Below are 24,117 nucleotides of genomic sequence, written 5' to 3'. Positions count from 1 at the left end.
AAACTCATGAACTGAGAGATCACGACCTGAGCCGAAGTCAGACGCTTAACCTGCTGAGCCACCCAGGTGACCCTGGTTAGGCTTTTTAAAAAAAGGTTTATTTAATTTAACCTAATATGAGAATATTCAGTGTTCTCTTATGTATTCCTTAATCAACTTTTGTTTTAATGTATAAAGGAAATAACCTAAATTATATTAAAAAAATTTTTTTTAATGTTTATTTTTGAGAGAGAGGCAGAGTGCGAATTGGGGAGGGGCAGAGAGAGAGAGGAACAGAATCCAAAGCAATCTCCAGGCTCTGAACTGTCAGCACAGAGCCTGGTGCAGGACTGGGACTCATGAACCATGAGATCATGACCTGAGCCAAAATTGGACGCTTAACTGACTGAATCACCCAGGCGCCCCTTATTTATTTACTTAAAACTTTTGTCCTTTTTTTTTTCTTTTTTTTTTTTTTTTTTTGGTATCAATTGGTACTATCGTGATTTTTCTTTTTTAATCTGTTAATATGACCGATTACATGGATAAGTTTTCAAATATTGAACCATTCTTGCACCCTTGAAATAAACCTCACTTGGTCATGGTGTCTCATGAATTAAATTTCTTTTAAATACCAGAACTTGGACATTTAAACTGTAGGCATTGTTGAATGCATTTACTAACCAAAATGTGAGCTATCTTTTAACTAAGAAGATGGAATGACACACAAGTCAATTTAGTAATTTGACATAACTTTTGATACATCTTAGTATCAAATAATGTTTTCAAACACTATTTAGCTCTCAGAGGAGCTATTATTTTCTAATGAACAGATGCAAAGTGTCAGGTAATTCAGCTGAAACTGCAAAAAAGTTGAGTTCTAAATTCTAAATCAGCTTGATAAGCCACGCATACACTTTTGTGAGATGAAGATATTTTATATTTTAAGTGCAGCATTCCCCTCCTCCCAAAAAAAGACCTATGGAGGGGTCAAGAGATCTTTTTCTGCCTAAAGCTTGTACTCAGAGCTCTACTTGTCAAGCAGTCATGTATTTGAATCAAAAACAGATGTGACAAGCTGATGTTGGATTGCTTTGATACTCTGTATTTACAGTTGACCCTTGAACAATGCAGGGGTTAGGGGCACCGACCACCCGCACAGTTGAAAATCTGTGTGTGACTTCTGACTCTCCCAAAACTTTGCCAATAGCCCACTGTTGACTATAAGCCTTAACGATAGATTAACACATATTTTGTGTGCTATTTAAAGTAAGCTACAGAAAAAATGTGAAGGAAATCATAGGGAAGGGAAAACACACTTTATAGTAAGTACTGTACTGTAAAAAATCTGCATATGAGTGGAGCTGCACACTGTAAACCTGTATTATTCAGCGGTTAACTGGTATTTATAAATGAAGCTATTATAATGTAAATGTTTTACGTTGTGATACAGCTTAATTAGAATCTTTCAAGGTGGCAACCAAGGAATGTGTTTTATCATTAATTATTCTATCAAGGTTGTCATTTCTGTGTCTTGATGATAAAAACTGTTTAAAAAAATAGTGGGGGAGAAATTTTTGTTTTGTTAATAAGCTCACTGAAAAGAAATCCAAGGGCCTAACTTTGAGAAACAAGAGTTTTGTTATGTAACTTATGAAAAGAAGTGTTTTGGAGTCTGTGTATTATACAATTGTAGGTCAATAATGAGCTTTTCTATAAAGTTATTTAAAATCATTGGCAGGAAATGTATAGAAGAAAAATGATTGTGTTTTTTTTTTAACTAAATTATTTATAGTGAGAAAGTTGATCTTTTGAGTTATCTGTTGAAAGAAAAGTATGGAAGCTGGCATCAGAAGTTGAGAGAGATCTTGTTACCAGTGTTGGTAATGTTTCTTATTCCTAAGGAAACGTCAGTTTTTCATTAACGAGTAAAGGGTTTCTATAAAGGTTTGAGAATATTTTGAGTATCGAATAATGACTTTATAAAATAGTGCTCTGGGTTATTTTTCTTTAGTTTCTGTGTTCTAAGTTGTTAACCCTAAATATGTGTATCATATCTTTTGGAGGATCCTTTAAGTAAATATGCCTTTTGTGTGGAGAATCTTGTATCAAAGCAGATTATTATTATTTAGGTCGATTATTTAGGTTATATTAAAAAACCTGTTCAAAGACGTTTATAAAGTAGTATAACTCAGACACTTTTATTTAAAGGTACCCAATAAACTTAGATTTATCTGAGAAGTCCCATTTCATCATCTTTGGCGTTTCCCTTTAACACAGTGATGAATGCCTTGTTGTTCATTACTCTGCACACGATGTAGTCTTGCAGTCCAGATCGGTATTTTTATGGCTGCATAACATTCCATTTTTCTTTAATCATCTCCCGATTGGACATAAAGATTGCTTCCAGTTAGCTTCCTTCTCTTTTAATCCATTCTTTACAGCTCTTCCACGTATGACTATGAATTTATAAAATTCTGAATAAAATGATTATATAATTTTCACTTTATGTCATTTGGTTTTGTAAACCAAATTCTGCATTATATCAAAAGAATTATTCATTCTTTGATTTTAGTAATCACTTTTCATTTCTAAAAATTCTGTGAAAAAAAATCCATGTGTTTAATTGTTCCTTTTTTAAGTTTATTTTTTTTGAGAGAGAGAGAGAGAGCGTGTGGGAGAGGGGCAGAGAGAGAGAGAGAGAAAGGGAGAGAGAGAATCCTAAGCAGGCCCTGTGCTGTTAGCATGGAGCCCGACACGGGGCTCAATCTCAGGAATGTGAGATTATGACCTGAATGGGAATCTAGTTGGATGCTTAACTGACAGCCGCCCAGTCGCCCCACCCAATTTTATAAAATTATTACTAAACGTTGCATAGCCTAGCCATTCTGTTTGATGTAATTTTGTGGTTTATTGTTTCCACTCACTCTTAATCATCATGTCTTCGTTCAGGAGTATGTGGTGCTCTTGGTGAGTTTGTTTGATCTTAAGTGGTTGGAGGTCTGTGGACCTCAAGTGGGAAATGAGGAAGTTTTCGTGGACTCATTTCATCTCCCTTTTGAGTTCTCAGTGTAGTAGGGAAGTTCCAGATTTCCTTTTCCAAACTTGCTGCTGGCCTGGGGCTGAATTTCCCAGTTAACTACTCTCTGACAGCCCCGCCCCCAGCTGATGGCACCAGCTCAAGTCCCTTTTTTTTTTTTTTTTTTTTTTTTTTAATTTGAGGAGGATCCTTGAAACTTTTCCTCCTCTTTGGAGACTGGCGTTTTTATCTAAGCTTCAGTTTGTAGCAGAAGAGTCTCTTGGAGCACCTGTAAGCACAAGTCAGATCACTGTTGCGACAAATCTATGGGTGCTTATGTGTGTCTGCCATTATGTTTCACCTTGACCAAGAAGAGGTTATTTCAGGAAAAATCTTTTTCTAGTTTAACTTTTAAAACACGATTTTGATGAGATTTATCAGTATAATTATCTGTTACAGTTTAAGTTTACATTAGACACGTTTTTATCTTATTCTTTAAGGTCCTGTGAATCTTTGTTTACATACAGTAGTACTTTAAGAATGTGCGGTACACGGGGCGCCTGGGTGGCTCAGTGGGTTGAGTGTCCGACTTAGGCTCAGGTCATGATCTCACCATTCCCGAGTTCAAGCCCCATGTCTGGCTCTGTGCTGACAGCTCAGAGCTTGGAGCCTGTTTCGGATTCTATGTCTCCCTCTCTGTCTCTGCCCCTTCCTCACTCATGCTCTGTCTCTCTCAAAAATAAATAAGCATTAAAAAATTAAAAAAAAAGTAAAATAAAATTCCAAGACCTGAAACCTTTGAAAAACAAAATCTTTAAAAAAAAAAAAAAAAAAAAAGAATGTGCGGTACAGTAACAATGGTCTTTGATCCATTAAAAGCCTTTCTGCTTTTTTTTTTACTGTATCAGTAAGCATTAGAGCATTCTTCCCTGGGTGTCTTAAACAGGTTCTTCATTCACTAGCTTTATAGCTTTCAAAATTCCCAGTGGAGCAGTTTTCCCTTCAAATATACACTGTGATTATTTTCAGGATCTGTAAATTAAATAACATTTCCAGTTTTGCTTTGTTAGAAATTAATATGGAATAAACATTTATTTATACAAATTTGATGGTGCAATAAAGAAAAATAATTGAAGGGAGAGTTTAGAGAACATTTCATTCCTTATGTCACTGACATTTGTAAAACAATATTTTGTCAGACAAGTATTGAAGTACAGTTTATGTTGGCAAATGTTGTGATTGCTTTTATATTAATTTGAAATCTGTGTTACATTAAGGCCCAGGAATGAACTTACTAAAAATGGAGGCTATGTGATAAGTTCCTGAGCCATTTATGAATTGGGTTTTGAATATGCAAGTTTGTTAAACCATTGGGAATTAAAGATTCTAGCTGGACATCTCAGGTTTCTGGAACAATACGTTTTCTCAGACTTCATGGAATTGTTCTGTGTCATTTACACTTGCTTGGCTCAGCAGGCCCAGCAATGAGGTATTTTTTATTTTATATTTGTTTTTGCAGGGATCTTAGCAACATCAATTGTGAAGAGCTTGGTCCATTGCCTCCTGGATGGGAGATCCGTAATACTGCAACAGGCAGAGTTTATTTCGTTGACCATAACAACAGAACAACACAGTTTACAGACCCTCGGCTCTCTGCTAACTTGCATTTAGTTTTAAAGTAAGTTTTTGAAACAATACATGTTAAAATGCAAGCCTGAACAAGAGAAGACTGAAAATGCTTTTTGTAATGTGATGGAATATTGCTCTCTCCAGTTGTAAGTTACTTTTGTTGGACAAAATTTTGAGACTATGACAAGTTCTACTCTGATACAGAAACATTTTAAGCCCACTGTACCTAAGTAGCCCACTGCACTTAAGTAGGAACCTGTTCTGAAGCATTAAGGAAAGGGTGTATATCAAAGGTGCTTATAGCACACTTGAAGAGACAGGATGCTTTCTAGGGGTGAGGCTTTTTATCTTTCCCCTGAGTACATCAGACGTAGCTCCAGGATGGCTGAATCCATCCCAGGGGTTTTTTATGTTTTTTTGTTAAAAATTTTTTAAAAGCTTATTTATTTATTTTAAGAGAAAGAGAGCATGCCACGAGCAGGGAAGGGGTAGAGAGAGGGAGAGAGAGAGAATCCCAAGCAGGCTCTGCACTGTCAGTGTGGAGCCTGACATGGGGCTTGAACCCACAAACCCTCAGATCACGACCTGAGCTGAAGTCAAGAGTCAGCTGCTTAACCTGCTGAGCCACCCAGGTGCCCCCATCCCAGGTGTTTTTTTTAATCACCCTTATTGAATGTAATCGACATACAATAAACTGCGTAAAGTGTTCCATGTAAGTTTTGACATATTATACGCCTATGAAACCATCACCACAATGTAGATTGTGAACATATCTATCACCCCCCAAAATTCCCTGATGCTTAAGTCCTCCTCCTGTATGGCTGCCATAACAAAATATCACACACTGGGTGGTTTAAAACAACAGAAATGGGTTCTCCCACAGTCTGGAGGCCAGAAGTGTAGGATCAAGTTGTCCTCAGGGCTGGTCCCCTGTGGAGGCTCTGAAGAAGAATCTGTTCAGTGACTCTCTCCTAGCTTCTGGTGGTTGCTGGAAAAACTTGCTGTTCCTTGGCTTGTAGACACATCATCTCCATCTTTGTCTTCGTTTTCACGTGGCCTCTTGTGATCTGTTTCCACACACAAAACCTCTGACTCCAAATGGGTTTTTCCCTCAAACCTATCAGTTCTCCAGATCTCTGGACACCAGCTGGGTATACGATGAGTGAATTCAGTTCTGACCCTGCCTGTGGTTGGCGCCAGACCCCACAGGTTAAGGGCTCAGGCTTACAAGACCGTTACCGCTTCAGACACCAATCCCAAGTCCAAGGACTTCTCTGGTTCTTATTGACCCGCTGTAAATCGGGGAGTTCTCATGACTTCGTTCTGGGGTTCAGTAATTTGCTAGAATGGTTGGCAGAACTCCTGGAGATACTTTATGTACCATTACCAGTTTATTATAAAGGATATAACTCGGAACCACCGAATGGAAGAGGTGCATAGGGCAAGGTGTGGTGCTGGGGGAGCCAAGAGCTTCCAGGCCTTCTCTGGGTGCTTCGTCCTCCCAGTGCCTCAGTGCATTCACCAACCTGGGAGCTGTCTGCACACTGTCATTTAGGGGGTTTTATGGACATGTCATCACCTATGTGTGATCAGTTATTAACTCAGTCTCCAGCTCTCTCCTCTCCTCAGAGGTTGGGAAGATGAGGCTGAAAATTCCAGGCTTCTAATCAAGCTTTGATTTTTCTAGTGACCAGCACCCATTCTGAAGATATCTAGGGCCCCACTATAAGAGTCACCTCATTAAAACAAAAAATGCCCCTGGGGCGCCTGGGTGGCTCAGTTAAGCATCCAACTTCAGCTCAGGTCATGATCTCGCAGTTCGTGGGTTCGAGCCTGGAGCCTGCTTCAGATTCTGTGTCTCTCTCTCTTTCTCTCTGCCCCTCCCCTGCTTGTGCTCGCTCGCTCTCTCTTGCTCGCTCTCTCTCTCAAAAATGAATAAATGTTAAAAACAAAACAAAACAACAAACCAAAATTACCCAGGAAATTGTAAGGGATTTAGGAGCTGTGTGTCAAACTGGAGGCAAAGACCAAATATTAGAACAAAGGACACTCCTGTCATCTCTGCCACACCGGAAACTGAAAGGATTTTAGGAGTTCCATGTCAGGAACCAGGAATGCCAAAGTACATTTCTTTTTTTTTTTTTTTTTATTTATTTTTGGGACAGAGAGAGACAGAGCATGAACGGGGGAGGGGCAGAGAGAGAGGGAGACACAGAATCGGAAACAGGCTCCAGGCTCTGAGCCATCAGCCCAGAGCCTGACGCGGGGCTTGAACTCACGGACCGCGAGATCGTGACCTGGCTGAAGTCGGACGCTTAACCGACTGCGCCACCCAGGCGCCCCGCCAAAGTACATTTCTTATTCCACACTTTTTTGTGTGTCTGGATCCAAATTTCCCTCTTTTTATAAGGCTACCACTTGATTGCATTTAGGGCCACCCTGATGCAGTATGACCTTCTCTTAGTACATCTGCAGAGACTCTATATCTAGATAAGGTCACATTCACAGGCATCAAGGGTTGGACTTCCACACATCTTTTTGGACACAGTTCAGTCCACAACACACCCCATCTTCACCTAATCTCTGGTCTGCTTCCTGTCACTATATATTCGTATGCATTTTCTAGAGTGTTAGATAAATGGATTCCTGCAGTATGTAGTCTGTTTTGTTTCTTTTACCTAGCATAAGTATTTGAGATTCATCTCTGATGTGCGTATAATTTATTTTCATTGCTAGATGGTATTCCATTATATGGATATACCACAATTTATCTCTTTCCTATTGATATTTGGATTATTCCCTCTTTTTGGTTATGACAAAACTATTATGGACATTTATGTGTAAGTCTTTGTATGGACATATGCTCTTCTCTAAGATAAATGAGCGCCTAGGAGTAGAACGGCTACATCGTATGATTTATGTTTAACTTAAAAGAAATGGCAGGTTGTTTTTCAGAGCTATTGTACCATTTGCCATTCCCTCCTGCAGCGGGTGAGACTTGTAGTTGCTCTGTGTCCTTGCTAACATTTGGTGTGGTTCACCTTACCACTTGTAGATGTGTGGTGGCGCCCCCTCGTGGTTGTAATTTGCATTTCTCTACTAACTAATAATGTGCATCTTCTCGTGCTTATTTGCCGTCTTTGTATCTTATTTGGTGAAATAGTTTGCCTCCTCTTTAAAAAAATTGAGTAGTTCATTAATTTTTTGAGTGTTTAGTGTTCTTTAGATATTTTAGAGTGCCAAAATACCAGATAAGTGCTTTGGAAAGATTTTCTTCTAGTCCATGACTTGTCTTTTCATTATCTGAACAGTATCTTTTGAAATTAAAAAAAAAATTTTTTTAATGGTTATTTTTGAGAGAGGGAGAGCAAGAATGTGATTTGGGGAGGGGCAGAGAAAGGGGATAGAGGATCCGAAGCGGTCTCTGTACTGACAGCAGAGAGCCCATTGCGGGGCTCAAACCCCTGAGGTCATGACCTGAGCCAAAGTCATCCGACTTAACTGAGTAGGCACCCTTCTTTTGAAATTTTGATGAAGTTCAGTTTATCCATTTGTTCTTTTATGGATTGTACTTTTGTTGTCATATCTAAGAAATCAGCCTAACATAGGTCATGAAAATTTTCTTCTGTGTTTCAAAAGTTATATGGCTTTCAGTTTTACATGGAGGTCTGATTGATTTTGAATTTAATTTTTGTATGTGGTATGAGGTATACCCAAGTTTGTGGGGTTTTTTGTTTTGTTTTTGGCATAGGATTAGTACAGTTGTTTAGGGAGTATCTTTAATACTCTGTTTTGCTTTTGTTTATATGTGTGTGTAAAAAACACCTTTCATGTTTATGAGAGTAGTAAATAGTGGTTTGTGATTTTCATCAAAGCTGCATTTTCTTTGGGTAGATACATGTTTTAGGAATACAGTTTGGCCTGGTACATAAGAACCACTGGTTGTAAAAAAAAAAAAAATCATTTTGTGTGATTTATTAGAAACCTTAAAGTTAATTTTGTTTGTTTTATTATGGCTACCATTGCCCTTTACCTTTAAGTTAGGAGATGATGCTCCTATCTGTTGTGTGTAAAGTTAAACTCCAAGATGATTCAGTGCCTGCATGGATATCCATAGTGAATTATCAGACTTTTTATTTCCTGACAGCTTATTGGAATTAAGTAGTTCATTATATCATAAGGTTCTTTAGAAAAAAGTTCTTAGGTGTAACTTACAATACTTTTGCTGGGAGAATAAAAATATCTCTAGGTAATGTGTGCCTTTTTTGAAAGTATTCTATTTCTGCTGTACTTGGGAGATTATTTTCTTGTATTTGTAGTAAACCATGTATGTGCACACTTAGAAGTCACTTTAGTACAACAATGTGAATGTACTTAATGCCACTGACTATATTAAAAAGAGGTTAATACGGTAAATTTTATGTGTTGTATATTTTACCACAATAGAAAGAAAGAGTAGTCACTTTGTAAAGCATTTAGACTTGCTTGTAATGTGCTCATTTCTCTGTGCCAGTAACTTACATGTGACTTTCCACATTCTTGTGGTCTAGACTTAGCACGTATAGGAAAGGGGACTCCTGCCAAACTGCCAGCTCCAACTGTTTGTCTCTCCCAGAGAGACAGACTCGAGATAACAGGCACAGCGTTTGGCATACGCCTGAATTTTAAAATGGCTGATGGTAAAGTATGCAGAAAAAAATGGAGATGGCATTTGAGAAATTTGTTCTTAGCAGCTGTACAAAGCTGGATGGGTAAAACTCCATTATCCAATGCCATAAGTGTGTGTGGATTCTGAGACGTAAACTTCAGAGCTCGTGTATTGTCATCACAAATGTCAAGCAAAGAATATTGTAAGGACTGAAAATCGTACAGGCAGACTTGCTTTATAGGATGATGTTCTTTTAAATGTATAACCGCAATCTCTTTCATTTCAAATAGTCACATTTCTGTTTCCTTTTAGTCGGCAGAACCAGTTGAAAGACCAACAGCAACAGCAGGTGGTATCGTTATGTCCCGATGATGCAGAGTGTCTGACAGTCCCACGGTACAAGCGAGACCTGGTTCAGAAGTTAAAAATTTTGCGGCAAGAACTTTCCCAACAACAGCCTCAGGCTGGTCATTGCCGCATTGAGGTTTCCAGGGAAGAGATTTTTGAGGTAAATGGACAAGTCTTATTGTAAAACAGAGAAAAATTACAGTGTTTCACTCTGTTTTCTAAGAGTGCTTTCTGGAACTCCTATCTCTCAAGAATGGGAGAGTTTTTACTAATTTCTGTTTTAATTGTAGGGAATAAAGACAATAATATCAGAGATTTAGTATATAAGATAAACATTTAAATGGGATGAAGAGGGTGAAATATTCCAGTTGGTTCAGCTTAGTCTCTGCGTTGCAAATACTTGTTAATAAATTTTAATATATGTATTTTTAAAGTAAGCTCTACACCCAGTATGGGGCAAACTCACAACCCCGAGATCAAGAGTCGCATGCTCATACCAACTGAGCCAGCCAGGTGGCCTTGCCCTGTTGATGGACTTTAAAAGACCGCAAATGGTATCCATCCCTTACCTTCTAATTCTTCCAAAAGATGAGGGACTCTTAAGTCAAAAAAATCATTTTAATTATTTTTGGACTACTTCCTTCATTTATTGAAAATCTTTCTTTCTAGTATATTCTTTTATCTTTGGACTTGATAGCCCTAGAGGTCCAAGGCAGGGGTTTCCCACTCAGGACTTGGGAGCAAAAGATGTTTGGGGATTTGATAACCCTCTTCCTAAAAGATGAACTTTTTTCTTTTTCCTTTTTTTTTTTTTTAAATTTTTCTTTTTGACATTTTCATTTTATTTGAGAGAGACTGAGCATGTGTGGGGGAGGGGCAGAGAGAGAAGGAGACACAGAATCTGAAGCAGGTTCCAGGCTCTGAGCTGTTAGCACAGAGCCCGACGACGTTTGAACTCACAAACAGTGAGGTCAGTGACCTGAGCTGAAGTTGGACACTTAACTGACTGAGCCACCCAGGTGCCCCTGAACTTTTTTCTATTGGAACAGTTCTGACCTTGTTTGCAAGTCAGTCATTTGTGTTTTAAAATAATATGAAGATGCTGGCTTAATGAAGGTCACATAAATGACTCGTCTTGTTCTTTTGAGCTTTCTTTTTCTCATCTTTACTTTCTGTTGGTACCTATGACCTAAAATTAGGTCAACCAATTTTTAAAAATTTGGTACTTTTATGAAAATTTTTTTTTAATGTTTATTTTTGAGAGAGAGAGAGAGAGAGACAGCATGAGTGGGGGAGGGACAGAGAGAGGGAAACGCAGAATCCGAAGCAGGCTCCAGGTTGTCAGCACAGAGCCTGATGTGGGGCTCAGATTCACGAGACACGAGATCATGATCTGAAGTTGGACACGCAACCAACTGAGCCACCCAGGCGCCCCAATCAAATTCTGTTTTTAATGTGAGTGTAATAAACCACACTCAGATATCACCTCACGCCAGTCAGAGTGGCAAAAATGAACAAATCAGGAGACTATAGATGCTGGAGAGGATGTGGAGAAACGGGAACCCTCTTGCACTGTTGGTGGGAATGCAAATTTGTGCAGCCACTCTGGAAAGCAGTGTGGAGGTTCCTCAGAAAATTAAAAATAGACCTACCCTATGACCCAGCAATATCACTGGTAGGAATTTACCCAAGGGATACAGGGGTACTGATGCATAGGGGCACTTGTACCCCAATGTTGATAGCAGCACTCTCAACAATAGCCAAATTATGGAAAGAGCCTAAATGTCCATCAACTGATGAATGGATAAAGAAATTGTGGTTTATATACACAATGGAATACTACGTGGCAATGAGAAAGAATGAAATATGGCCTTTTGTAGCAACGTGGATGGAACTGGAGAGTGTGGTGCTAAGTGAAATAAGCCATACAGAGAAAGACAGATACCATATGGTTTCACTCTTATGTGGATCCTGAGAAACTTAACAGAAACCCATGGGGGAGGGGAAGGAAAAAAAAAAAAAAAAGAGTGGGAGAGAGCCAAAGCATAAGAGACTCTTAAAAACTGAGAACAAACTAAGGGTTGATGGGGGGTGGGAGGGAGGAGAGGGTGGGTGATGGCTGTTGAAGAGGGCATCTTTTGGGATGAGCACTGGGTTGTATGGAAACCAATTTGACAATAAATTTCATATATTGAAAAAAAATAAACTGATTGTCAGAATGAAACGCAAAAAAAAAAAATAATGTAAATGTAGTGATTGCTGTGGTTCATAGAACTTAAGTGTGGAGTTTTGCCCTTAGGCTTTTAATATATTTGTCAAATGAATTAATTTCAGTAGTATTAAGCTATATCCATCTTGTTTTTAGAAGTTCCATGAGATTTCAAACACTTAGAGCTTATCTATTGGATTATTGAACACATTTTATCTTATTTTAATAAATGTACATTTTGTAGGTAGAATGCGAGGGAGAGTTTAACAAGTTAAAAGCACCTAGTAACAATAGTTTATTAAAATTTTTTCAGGAATCATATCGGCAGGTCATGAAAATGAGACCAAAAGATCTGTGGAAGCGATTAATGATAAAATTTCGTGGAGAAGAAGGCCTTGACTATGGAGGGGTTGCCAGGTAAAGACTTGCTCCTGAGCACATGACATATAGTTACATTTATAAGTTTAAGATGCTTCCTCTGGTGAACCTTCTCACTGATAATTTATTTTCTGGTGTAACGTTCCCAAATGTTCGCAATACAGACGATATCCTAATAGATGTATTCACGCTGAGGTTGGGATAGTAGAGCCGTCACAAGGGTAATTGAGAACTCCCTAATGGCTCGTACAGCCCAGTGAGACTTTCTCTGAAAACTGGCTGCAGCCGTACATGGGCCATGTTAGGACCTGTGGGCTCTGTATTTTCTCTCTCTCCTTCAGTACATGTTATTCCCTCTGCTTTCCATTGTTAGGAGCCGTGTTGAGATTTTAATGACATATATTCTGAACTGAATGCTGTTTTCCTTGGCTTCTATTGCCATGCTTTTTGACCTTGTTAAAGTAATGTTTGCGTGTGCATGTAAGTACATGTAAAAATGTGTGAACATGCGTGTATATCGTAAGTGGTCTTTAAAATGTTTCCATACAGGGGCGCCTGGGTGACTCAATCAGTTGAGCATCCGACTTTGGCTCAGGTCATGATCGATCTCACGGTCCGTGAGTTCAAGCCCCACGTTGGGCTCTGTGCTGACAGCTCTGAGCCTGGAGCCTCCTTCGGATTCTGTGTCTCCCTCTCTCTCTGTCCCTCCACTGCTCGCACTCTTGTCTCTCTCTCTCTCTCTCTCAAAAATAAACAAACATTAAAAAAATTTTTTTTAAATGTTTCCATACAGAAGCTAATATTTATGATACATTCATACATATATATTTTTTACAGGTGTGAAAATTCACTTTATGTAAATGTGGCAGAAACATCATACCTTCTGTACTGAAACATCCTAGGGACCATCATGATAATTTGCTTCCCCCAATCTAAATGTAGCCTAAATTTAAATTTGCGTTTCCACCAAGTCCCATAATTGTTACTTAGCATTACTTGTTTTTACCTGTGTTTTTGTTCTGTGGCCTTTTTACCTATAAATGGGATAGTTTGTTTAGTTTAGATTTGTAGAGTTGATCACGTGTACATCATACTTAGGACTTGCTAGTTTCTGTGGAATTCTTAGGAGTTACTCATCACTAGATTTGAATGCTTGTCGAGACAGCTTGTTAATTATCTGTTGATAGACTCTAAATGCTGTAATTCTGTGTAAAGTCAAATAAGTAGTTGTTTTTTGTTGTTCATTTCTTAACCTCACTACTGTCAGGGTTTGGGCAGACTGCATGGGATGTGACAGTGAACTGCTTCATTCTGATCTTTATTGCATAGTAGAACCCCAGAGTAGCTGGAATCTGCTTATATGTGTGTTCTAAATACTTGGTAAAACAAAAATTTGGGTTAATCCATAAAAAAACATAGAAGACATTTCAGGTAAGTGTTAGGTGTGGGGGTAAGCTTGCTTATATGGAGACCACTTTTTTTTTTTTATCTTTAGAATTTTTCGAGTATTACATAAATGGTGGTGATTTGATTTAGACTCCATCACTTACAGAACTTTGAGACATTTTTCTTTACTTGCAAATCGTGTTTCACTACATTTCCTAAAAACATATTACTCAGTCTGTTTAATCCATGATATTGGAACATATTTAAATACCTTTCCTAGTGGAAGAATGACAGGAATTGAGACTAGAACTACATCTTTTCAGGTCCTAGACTAGTGATTTTATTTCTCCAAGATGAATAACAAGTTATCTTTCATACTTTGAAAAAATAAAGAATTTAATAAGTTTAAGGTGATAGTACTATTACATGCCTTTTAAAACACCAATGTACACTTGAAACAAATGAGTAGTGTGGAGCCCACCCCCCCAGATGCAGGCTTGCCTTGTGTTCCTACCTGTACCAAATGCCTTGCAGTCTCTGACCACTTATACTTTTAAAGTTCACACAAAAAAGATGATGAAATGGGATCATTTCCTTACTAAACAATACCAACAACAAAACACACCCTTGTCCAAAAGAGAGTAAATTAACGCTTTGTTATGTATCAGTATAAATCTGCCATGATAGGAATGGACCAGAATAGTATAGATCACATGGATGTTTTGAAACAAAACCATATTCTTCTCTTCGTTTTGTATTTATCCTGGATTAGAAATGTATTTAGTAATTAAAAGTTAACAGACCACTAGGCTGCAGCATCTAATGAGTAATTGGCACTTCTGAATAATACTTACCCTCTCTGATACTGAAATGTCATAAAATTGCCCAAAATTGAGTGAGAAGTGATTTCAGTTTAACAAAACAAGAGTCTTCATTTGCTTTTTGGGGCATGATAGATTTTTCCAGTGTCATTTTATATAACTAGTTAGTGTTTTATGTGCTTTTATTTAAAAATTTCCTTGCTAAAATGATGAATTAATAGCATATCTTAATAAAAACATTCATTAACAAAAAGTTTCCTGTGTTCCATCTTGCTTTCTAGGGAGTGGTTATATCTGTTGTCACATGAAATGTTGAATCCTTACTATGGCCTCTTCCAGTATTCAAGAGATGATATCTATACATTGCAGATCAATCCTGATTCTGCAGTCAATCCGGTAAGATTGGTGGTTATGACGATGTGAATTAACCTCTGACCTGCAGTGCTTTTGATGTTGAAATGTCAGTGTGGTTTATGATGAAGGGTCACTGTCCTTGTCCTAGTCACAAGCTTGGACTTAGCAAGTTCTGTTGTAGAAGATTTTCTCAAGTAAATGATTACGGGTGTGTGCAGTAATTTGTGCTTTGGGATGTTTGCTGCATCGTTGTTTATAGTAGTGCTAACTGGAAGCAGCGTCATTGTCCGTAAGAGAGGGGTTGGGTAAATGATCACATGACGCAGAATTACGGTAATGGTTGAAGAGGAAAGGTTCTGGAATTAGAAAGATGTTGGGGCGCCTGGGTGGCGCAGTCGGTTAAGCATCCGACTTCAGCCAGGTCACGATCTCGCGGTCTGTGAGTTCGAGCCCCGCGTCAGGCTCTGGGCTGATGGCTCGGAGCCTGGAGCCTGTTTCCGATTCTGTGTCTCCCTCTCTCTCTGCCCCTCCCCCGTTCATGCTCTGTCTCTCTCTGTCCCAAAAATAAATAAAAAACGTTGAAAAAAAAAAAAAAAAAACTGTTAATAAAAAAAAAAAAGAAAGATGTGATATCATATCCTGGTCCTATACTAGCTTTGTGATTAAGGCTCCATTTTATCATTGCTAATAATAATAATCTTAGCTTGAAGTTCAGAGAAGCGTTGTGACAATTAAATGGGACCCTGCACATTAGGTATTGAGCATAGCGCTGTACATTGTTAACCCTGTTACATACTGTTGACCACTCAACAATAGTTCGTAGCTCTTATTAATTTGTTATCTTTCCATAGAATGGCATATTATATAGCCACTAAAATGACACTCTGGGACAATAGTTAATGACCTAAAAAGACGGTATTCATGATATATTAAGTGAAAAGAAGGTTACAGAACAGTATGATACAATTTTGGTAGATATGTGGGTGTATGAACGTTGAAAAGCTCTGTAGTATCATACTGATGGAGGTTATTTCTGGGTATGAGATTATGGGTGATTTTTTGTTTTTGCTTGTCAGTATTTTCTAAATGTTTTCTTTTAAAGAGAAACAAAAGCTATTTTTAAGCTAAAAGGGAGGTTTAAAGAGGAGCTTAAGGGGCACCTGGGTGACTCCTGATTTCAGCTCAGGTCATGATCTCACAGTTGTGACATTGAGCCCCGTGTCAGGCTCCACGGTGGGCGTGGAGGCTGCTTAAGATTCTCTACCTCCCTCTCCCTCTGCCCCTCTCCTGCTTGCGCTTGCTTCCTCACTTGCTCTCAAAAAAAATTTTTTTTAAAGAGCTTAAAGATTACTTACTAGCTGGAGAAGTAAAAAGAGTTGAAAATGCAAATATCCAACTAACAGTTTATCATGATAGACAAATACATCCAAACATGCTAGATTCATTGCAGGGAACCCCTTATAAAGTTGGGAAGATTTCAGGTGAAGGTTGTGCCTGGGGAGCCCATTACGCCAGTGTAGTTAGAGCTTGTGTTTGTGAGGTGTTTACCATGTGTTAGGGCAGAGCCAGGATTGTAAAGGGCTCAGCAGGTAAGATAGGAGAGGAAGACGACGCATCTGTTGAGTGGTTTCATGAAGCGACAGTGGGAGTGTAGTTTGGACTTCATTTCTAAAGATAATTTTTACAAAGTGACTGTACTCTCTGGGAGAAGCATCGTCCCTGGTGTAATAGTTTAGCAACGGAGAGGATCTTGAACGTGTGCTATAGAAACTCTCCCTGATGATTATTAACCTTTGCTATGATAGCCTACTCCATATAAATAAGTTATAGAATGTATAAACTGTTACTTATAAAAAAGATGAATGTTGCGTATTTAATTTTTATTAAAAATTCCCTGTGTAGTGTCTAACTTGAATATTTATATGTAAACTTCTCTCAATTTCAGGAACATTTATCCTATTTCCACTTTGTTGGACGAATAATGGGAATGGCCGTGTTTCATGGACATTACATTGATGGTGGCTTCACGTTGCCTTTTTATAAACAGTTGCTCGGGAAGTCCATTACTTTGGACGACATGGAGTTAGTTGATCCAGACCTTCACAACAGTTTGGTGTGGATTCTGTATGTATTGGGTCTTGTGTCCGCTCCTTACGGATAGAATGTGAGCCTTACAGATAACCGTTTCAAAATGCATGTACTGTTTTTTAAAAAATTTTTTAACGTTTATTTTTGAGAGAGATCGAGTGCAAGTGGGGGAGGGGCAGAGAGCGAGGGAGACACAGAATCCGAAACAGGCTCCAGCCTCTGAGCTGTCAGCACAGAGCCAGACGTGGGGCTCGAACCCACAAGCTGTGAGATCATGACCTGAGCCGAAGTCAGGCGCTTAACCGACTGAGCCACCCAGGCGCCCCATCAAAATGGATGTACTTAAAAAAAATTTTTTTTAAATGATGTACAGAAAATATTGAGAGAGATTATCTGAGTCTTAGGACCACGTAAGACTGTCCCTCTTTCTGTTGCTTTCCTGTGTGTTTCAAATCCCTAAAAGTTAATGTTACCACTTTAAAAAGGGGAAAAAAAAAAAAAGGCAGTATATTCTGTTTTAAAAATTACCACATGTAATGATTTTCTTGACATGGTACAAGTTCTGTTCCAGTCCCGCACGTGTGAGAAGAGTAAATTCCTGCTGAAGTAGTGATTGTTGAAGCCATACTTTAAAAAAGCGATCTGTAAGAATGAGTTCTGTTTTGTCAGAATATTTATTTACGAATAAACATGGGCCATACTTACTTTTACCAAATACATGAGTAGCTTTGTCTTGGGACACTCAGGCATTTGGTTGCTCGGGAATACCCGGATTCAAATAAGGCTTCTTACCTAAAAGCTGAACATAACCTAAGTTTTCCCTGTTTGTAAAGTCCAGCTTTGGGCAGGGCTCTTTGTCCTTACTCAGGAAGTAAAACATTTCCTGTGTGGATGAAGGTTAAAGCTCTTTGACTTTTGTGCGCAAGAACTGGGAGGTATGGTAGCATAAGTACTAGCAGAAGGAATCTGATCTTGTACTTGTTATGTTCTAAAACAGTCTCATTTTATCTGTCTCCCCAGTTAAGAGATCGGAAGGATCTGTATTTTAGATTTTCCAGTTAAATATCTTCTTCTCTTTTTCCTTTCTAGTGAGAATGATATTACAGGTGTTTTGGACCATACCTTCTGTGTCGAACATAATGCATATGGTGAAATTATTCAGCATGAACTTAAACCAAATGGCAAGAGTATCCCTGTTACTGAAGAAAATAAAAAAGAATATGTCAGGTAAACACTTTTATATTTTCAAACCTAAGAATTGTTTTAATGCTCTTGAACGGCTGTACGGAGAAACACTGAAGTATTTAGGTAGCGTTACTTACTGCTACAAAATAGGCCTCTGCAGAATTTAGTGTCTTCAAAACAACCACCATTTATTTTTTCTCACAATTCAGTGGGTCAGTAATAAGGATAGAGAACAACAGCGACAGCATTTTGCTCCTCCCTGGGGTGTCAGCTGGGGCTCACATCAAGATGGCCTCTTTTTTTCACATATCTGATGCCTCAGCTAGGATGGCTCAAATGGCTGGGGACTGGCTGGAATGGCCACTGGCTCACCCTCTGGGGTCTACTTCTCACTGTAGGCTGGGCCTCCCTGGTTATCTCCAAGTGGTGCCCGAGAACCCCCCCCCCCCCGCCCATCTTTTTAAAAAAATGTTTATTTTTTTAACAGCGAGAGCGTGAGCAGGGGCGGGGCAAAGAGAGAGGGTGCCAGGCAGGCTCCATGCTCGGTGTGGCGCTCTGTGCAAGGCCCGATCTCATGACCTGAGTTGAAATCAAGAGTCAGGTGCTCAGCCAACTCAGCCACCCAGGTGGCTTCTTAATGCTCCCCATGGCTTCTCTCTTCCCAGCGAGATAACCAGATTTCTTATGGGGTGGCTGGTTTCCCGGAGCACAAGAGCAGAAGTTGTCAGATCTCTTTAAGGCCTAAGCCTGGAACTGGCCAGATCACCTCTGCTGTGTTCTTTCTGTTAAAGCGAGTCACAGGCCAGTGCAGGCTCGTGTGGAAGAGGGGCGGTGTAGAGGCAGGAACACCAAGAGAGGTGGTGCATGCAGCTAGTTGTCACGTAGCTGCCGCAGCCGGCTGACAGTACTTCTGGGCTGTGACACCAGCCCTCGTCCTGTTTAGAAGTAAGCACATTGTGAGTTTAAGGGATAAGTATGAGAAAATACTCTGCAAATTTTACATAATCACTGGAGGATTTAGGAATTTAGAAGTTGGGTTAGATCATTTGGCCTGTGGTAACTAAAGTTCTTCTAAACATAAAACCGTGGTAATCAAATATGGGAGTTTGAACTCTGTTTTACCACATGTACACAAGAAATGTCTCTAAGTCTCATTGGCTTAAATTTTCCTGGTTGACACATGAGGCCCAACAGTCTGTTGGAATAGCTTTTTTTTGGAAAGGAATTTGATAACAGCTACCAAAGTGAAAATGCATCCTCGTTAGTATGGTGGTGAGTAACCTTGCTTGTCAAAATGAAAATGCATCTGCCTTTCAACCAGCAGCCCTGTTTTTAGGAATCTAGTCTATGGAAACACGTTAAAGAAATAAATTTAAGGATATTCAATTAAATATTACTTGTGAAAACAACTGAAAACTGGTGGAATGTTTTTAGGTGAGAATGATTAAATACATACATTCAACAGAATACTATATGAATATGTAGAAGAAAGAGACTGATATTTAGAAGAAGGAGACTTAACTGACTGGCATCCAGCTCTTGATTTCGGCTCAGGTCATGGTCTCACGGTTCAGGAGTTCAAGCAGGGCATCGGGCTCTACGCTGACAGTGCACAGCCTGCTTGGGTTTCTGTCTCCCTCGCTCTTTGCCCCTCCCCCACTTGCTCTCTAATCTTTCTCTCAAAATAAATACAAATAAATAGACTGTAGAAGATGTCCGATTTAAAAAGCAAGTTTTAGGGGCGCCTGGCTGGCTCATTGGGAAGAGAATGTGATTCTTGATCTTGGGGTCATGAATTCAAGCCCCACAATGGGTGTAGAGATTACTGAAACAACAACCACAACAAAACACTTTTTTTTTTTTTTTAAGCAAGTTTTGTAAGAATTCTATAGGGGGAAAAAGTCTGTGTTGTTGTTTTATAATTATTCGGAAGATGTCCAGGAAGACTGCATACCAGGTCAAATGTTTGCCTGGGGTAAGGGGGTGCAGGTGCCAGGCCTGGAAGTAGAGAGGGAGAAGAGGGTAATAGAACGGGCTTTCAGTGTTGACTCTTTGTTCACATTTAACGTTTGATTTTTCCTTGCATAGAAAATAAGCATGTATTACGTTTCTAAATTGGGAAAGAAAAGAATGGATGGGAATTTCCTGAATTTCAGTAATGTGTCACTTTAGGGTCCTAGACCCCATTTGCCAAGACTCCGTCATGCTTTCAGCACGCTGTCCTATCTCTTACCAGATACAGTTTTGGGAGAAAAAAAAAGTTACAGAGAAAGACTTTTTATGGAGGTGTCATTTTGCCATCCTCTTAAACAGACAAAAAGAAGATCCGCCAAAGGGTCTCATGTGAAGTAACTTATTACTGAAAGTAGAGAATCGTTTCTCCAAGCCAGGAGGAAATGTTGACATATTTGGCAGGGGAATAGTTCTGAGATTTTTGAGATGGAGAAGTTTTCCTGGGTAGACAGATTTTTTTAAAAAAAGGCAATTCAGTTATAAGTCCAAGTAAAAAATATAAGTGAAGCTATACATTAGGTATAGTTTGGTGTACTTTTAAGATTTTATTTATTGTACTTTTTATTTATGTACTTATTTAATTTAGTTACATCTTCCAGTTTTTATAAAGCTCCAGGGAACAAGGAGTGTGTAATCAGAAAGTGCACACTGTTGGCTTGACTGTTGTCATTTTGTATCGATAGGAGGAGTGTCTTTACCTCCTGTCCCCGAGCCACCACCCCCAAAATAGAAGCAAAACACCCAGCACACGCAGATGACATTTTCAAGTGAAACTAGAAAAATAATCCGTTTTGGTTGCACGGGCTGTTTTTTTTTTCTGGTTGGTGGCATGCATGCTAGAATTCAGAGAGAAGTTTCGTTCAGATTTTAACTCCAGACCCATCGAATCTCTAGCCGCCTTGCCATTGACCTGCCCTCTCTGTGATCTGCAGAGTTGCTTTGTTAGCAGAAGGTTTCCACCTTTTAACTTACAGTGAACTGCCTCACAGCGCAGCCTCCAGCACGCTTGGGAATCTGAAATTCCTTTAGACTCTGGACTAAATTCTTAATGCCAGGTGCTTGCGATGTGCAAGATTGCTGATGTAGAGATTCGTAATAGTTACTCAATCTGAATATATTCGATCATGTGAAACCCCTGGCCAATGTTTACAGGCTCTACGTGAACTGGAGATTTTTACGAGGCATTGAGGCACAGTTCCTGGCTCTGCAGAAAGGATTTAATGAAGTAATTCCACAGCATCTGCTGAAGACATTCGATGAGAAGGAGTTAGAGGTCAGTGTATTAATGTCATGACATCATTTAGTGTAACAAGGAAAGGTTGGGGATTTTCTGTTAACTTAGTTTTAGAGGGAAGTCGTATTGCTGGTGCTTTTGAAGCTTCACGGTGCGCTGCTATGAGAATTGGTATTCACGGGAAAAGTCTTTCCTGCTTTGGAATTGCTACAAATAAGCCATCTCTCTTACACTGTGAACATTCTTAACTTATCTGGCCATATTATCCTTTCTCGTTTTCAACTGATTTCATGTCTTAGGTGTACATTCTTCTAATGTTGTTTTCTCTTCCCTAATTAAGTGGCTGTTGATTTAATTAAATAAAACTTCATTACTTCGTCTCTACCATATTGCAGTTTATTTGAATTAGAAGCCAAGTCTCAATTGGTTTACACTAACTTTTGCAAGAAAGCATTTGATAGTCGAGACCATAGAGGCAGTAGTTAAAACGCTGAGGATAAACTGCATCTAAACATCTTTCCTCTCTTTGGAAATATTCATTACTAACAACAGCAGTAATAAACAGTTAACTGATTTGTTTTTGTTTTTGTTTTCTTTAAAGCTGGTCCTTAAAGCACCTGTAGTCTGGTTTTATAATTAAGACCTTTAACCAAATATATCTGAATTTCCACTGAACTACTTTGAGAAAACAATGAGGTTTTATTCTTCCAGGGGCATATTTTAATTAGTGGCTAGGGATAGCATAAGTATTTGAAATCTACAAATAAATGTAAAATCTGATTTTATTCATGAACTTCAGTGTGCTTTCTAAACTATAAATCTTGTAACAGACCTGTTAGCAAATCTCAAAAGATTGGTTTGATTCAGTATCATCCCCATTCCTTTCATGATTGAGCTGTTCCTTAGGGAAATGGCCAGGAGGAAGTGGTCAGGAAGAGGAAGAAAACATAGCAGGAATGGCAGCAAAGTTGAAATACAGTCCATTTTTATCTGTTCATACAACAGATGAGGAATTTGGCCTTATAATTACCATTCCTCTGGAGAAAAGAATTTAGGAAATATTTTTTGTGATATAAATAATTCTGTAATCCTATTTGGATCACCACCTCCCTGTTGAGTGTGGCTATGATTCAGTAATCTTTCTAGAACCCTATGAAAGCTTTGGTGGAGGTTTTATTCAGTAGGCCTAAGGTTTGTTACATACTTTCTACTGCTAATGAAATTAAAAATCTTTTATTAAAGTGTGTGTATGTATGTGTATATATATGTATATATGCATGTATGTGATATGGGATTAGAACTAATTATAAAATAGAGGATGTGCGGCTTGCATTATGCTTTACATTGTACCCTATCATCTTTCACTTTTCTAAACACATGATTGAGGTGAGTTAGTCTTGGGTTCTAAGGATATGTGAGTATTGATAGTATCAGAGTGATTTCGATACAGCTCATCTGTGCTGACCCTACATCAGGATGTCAGGCAGAGCTCTCTGTCAGCACAGTCGTGTATTTCGTACTTTGAAACAACTTGAAGATGATCAGGACTGCTTATTCAACACCCATTTCTTGAGTTCCTGAGCGAGCAGTACGGTTCTTTCACAGGATGGAGCGGAGCAGAGGAAACCGCTGGCCGAGGGAGGTGAACCAAATTGTCCAAATCCCCAAGCGAATAAGTGTTAAAACCCATAGTAGTATGATGCAGGTATTAAGGAAGGCACATGCAGACCGTAGTTACTCTCTGAGTCTAGTTTCTGTCCATTAAACAGAATTTAGAATTCTGTGGAAATTCGGAGCTTTGATCTTGTCATGTTTGTGAGCGTGGTGGTTCTCAGACCCTGGGGACGGACCTGCAGTAAGTAGGGACCCAGGGAGCTTTTTAAGTCCAGATCCCTCCTGTCGCCCCAGGCTCCCAGAATCTGAACCTCTGAAAGTAGGACCCGATGGTGTGTGTATGTTGAAAAGCTTTCCAGACGACTATGATGTGTACCCTTGATGCTAAAGAACCGCCATATGAGAGCCAGCACTACAGATCGAAAGTTCTGTTTTGAGGAATTTTTGGCTTGACTTGGATTTCCATTGGCTCATTATTTGTGCAATATTTTAACAGCTCATTATTTGTGGACTTGGAAAGATAGATGTTAATGACTGGAAGGTAAACACCCGGTTAAAACACTGCACGCCAGACAGCAATGTCGTCAAGTGGTTCTGGAAAGCTGTGGAGTTCTTTGATGAAGAGCGAAGAGCACGGTTACTTCAGTTTGTGACAGGATCATCTAGAGTGCCTCTGCAGGGCTTCAAGGCTTTACAAGGTAGAAAAGCCAGAAGAAACACGCGATATGGTGTCCGAGGATTGGGGGAGGGCGTCGATATTTGGGTTCCATAGTTTACAAGCCATGGGCTTATAAACAGATCTCTTCATTCTGCCTTGTAGCTATAGCTCTCGTATCTTGATACCTTCTCCTTCCTTTCCTTTGTTCCCTCCCAAGAGCCTCTGCTGCCGGGGTTCTCTGTGGTTGTAGTGAGTGCCGCACGCTAGAGACCATACGTGACGATGCTTGCCTTTTCTTTTCGGGTCACCCTGCCCTTAACTCATATCGCACATTCCTGTAGGGAAAGCCCGTCCCCTTCTACCTTCACACCTCAGCCCTGCAAAACCTACACCCACTTGGGATGCCTCTTCCCTCTACTTTTTTCTTCTTTTAATAGAAAGAGGCAGCATGAGTTGTGGAAGCTGTTTGGCCAGAGCACTTCCATATTGCATGGCATCAGACCATTCATTTACAAACCTATTCCATCTGTAAGAATTGTTTTCCATGGAATAGC

General features: G+C 39.3%; 1 protein-coding gene across 2 annotated transcripts in view; it reads left to right on the top strand.

Annotated features, from left to right (window-relative positions):
- The window catches only part of SMURF2 (SMAD specific E3 ubiquitin protein ligase 2), a 116,931-nt gene that overhangs the window by 91,096 nt on the left and 1,718 nt on the right, over positions 1 to 24,117 (top strand). Inside the window, exons 10-17 of one of the 2 annotated variants that reach the window (XM_042917256.1) lie at positions 4,518 to 4,676; positions 9,588 to 9,783; positions 12,146 to 12,249; positions 14,699 to 14,813; positions 16,717 to 16,895; positions 17,949 to 18,086; positions 21,210 to 21,330; positions 23,402 to 23,603. In XM_042917256.1, coding sequence (XP_042773190.1) covers positions 4,518 to 4,676; positions 9,588 to 9,783; positions 12,146 to 12,249; positions 14,699 to 14,813; positions 16,717 to 16,895; positions 17,949 to 18,086; positions 21,210 to 21,330; positions 23,402 to 23,603 — 1,214 coding nt within the window. The remainder of the gene's footprint in view (positions 1 to 4,517; positions 4,677 to 9,587; positions 9,784 to 12,145; positions 12,250 to 14,698; positions 14,814 to 16,716; positions 16,896 to 17,948; positions 18,087 to 21,209; positions 21,331 to 23,401; positions 23,604 to 24,117) is intronic. The other variant, XM_042917257.1, reaches the window with a different exon arrangement.

The sequence above is a fragment of the Panthera leo genome, chromosome E1 (genome assembly GCF_018350215.1).
Source record: "Panthera leo isolate Ple1 chromosome E1, P.leo_Ple1_pat1.1, whole genome shotgun sequence".
NCBI classification, from domain to species: domain Eukaryota; kingdom Metazoa; phylum Chordata; class Mammalia; order Carnivora; family Felidae; genus Panthera; species Panthera leo.
Note: the sequence above shows the minus strand (reverse complement) of the source record. Positions and strands in the feature narration are given on the sequence as shown.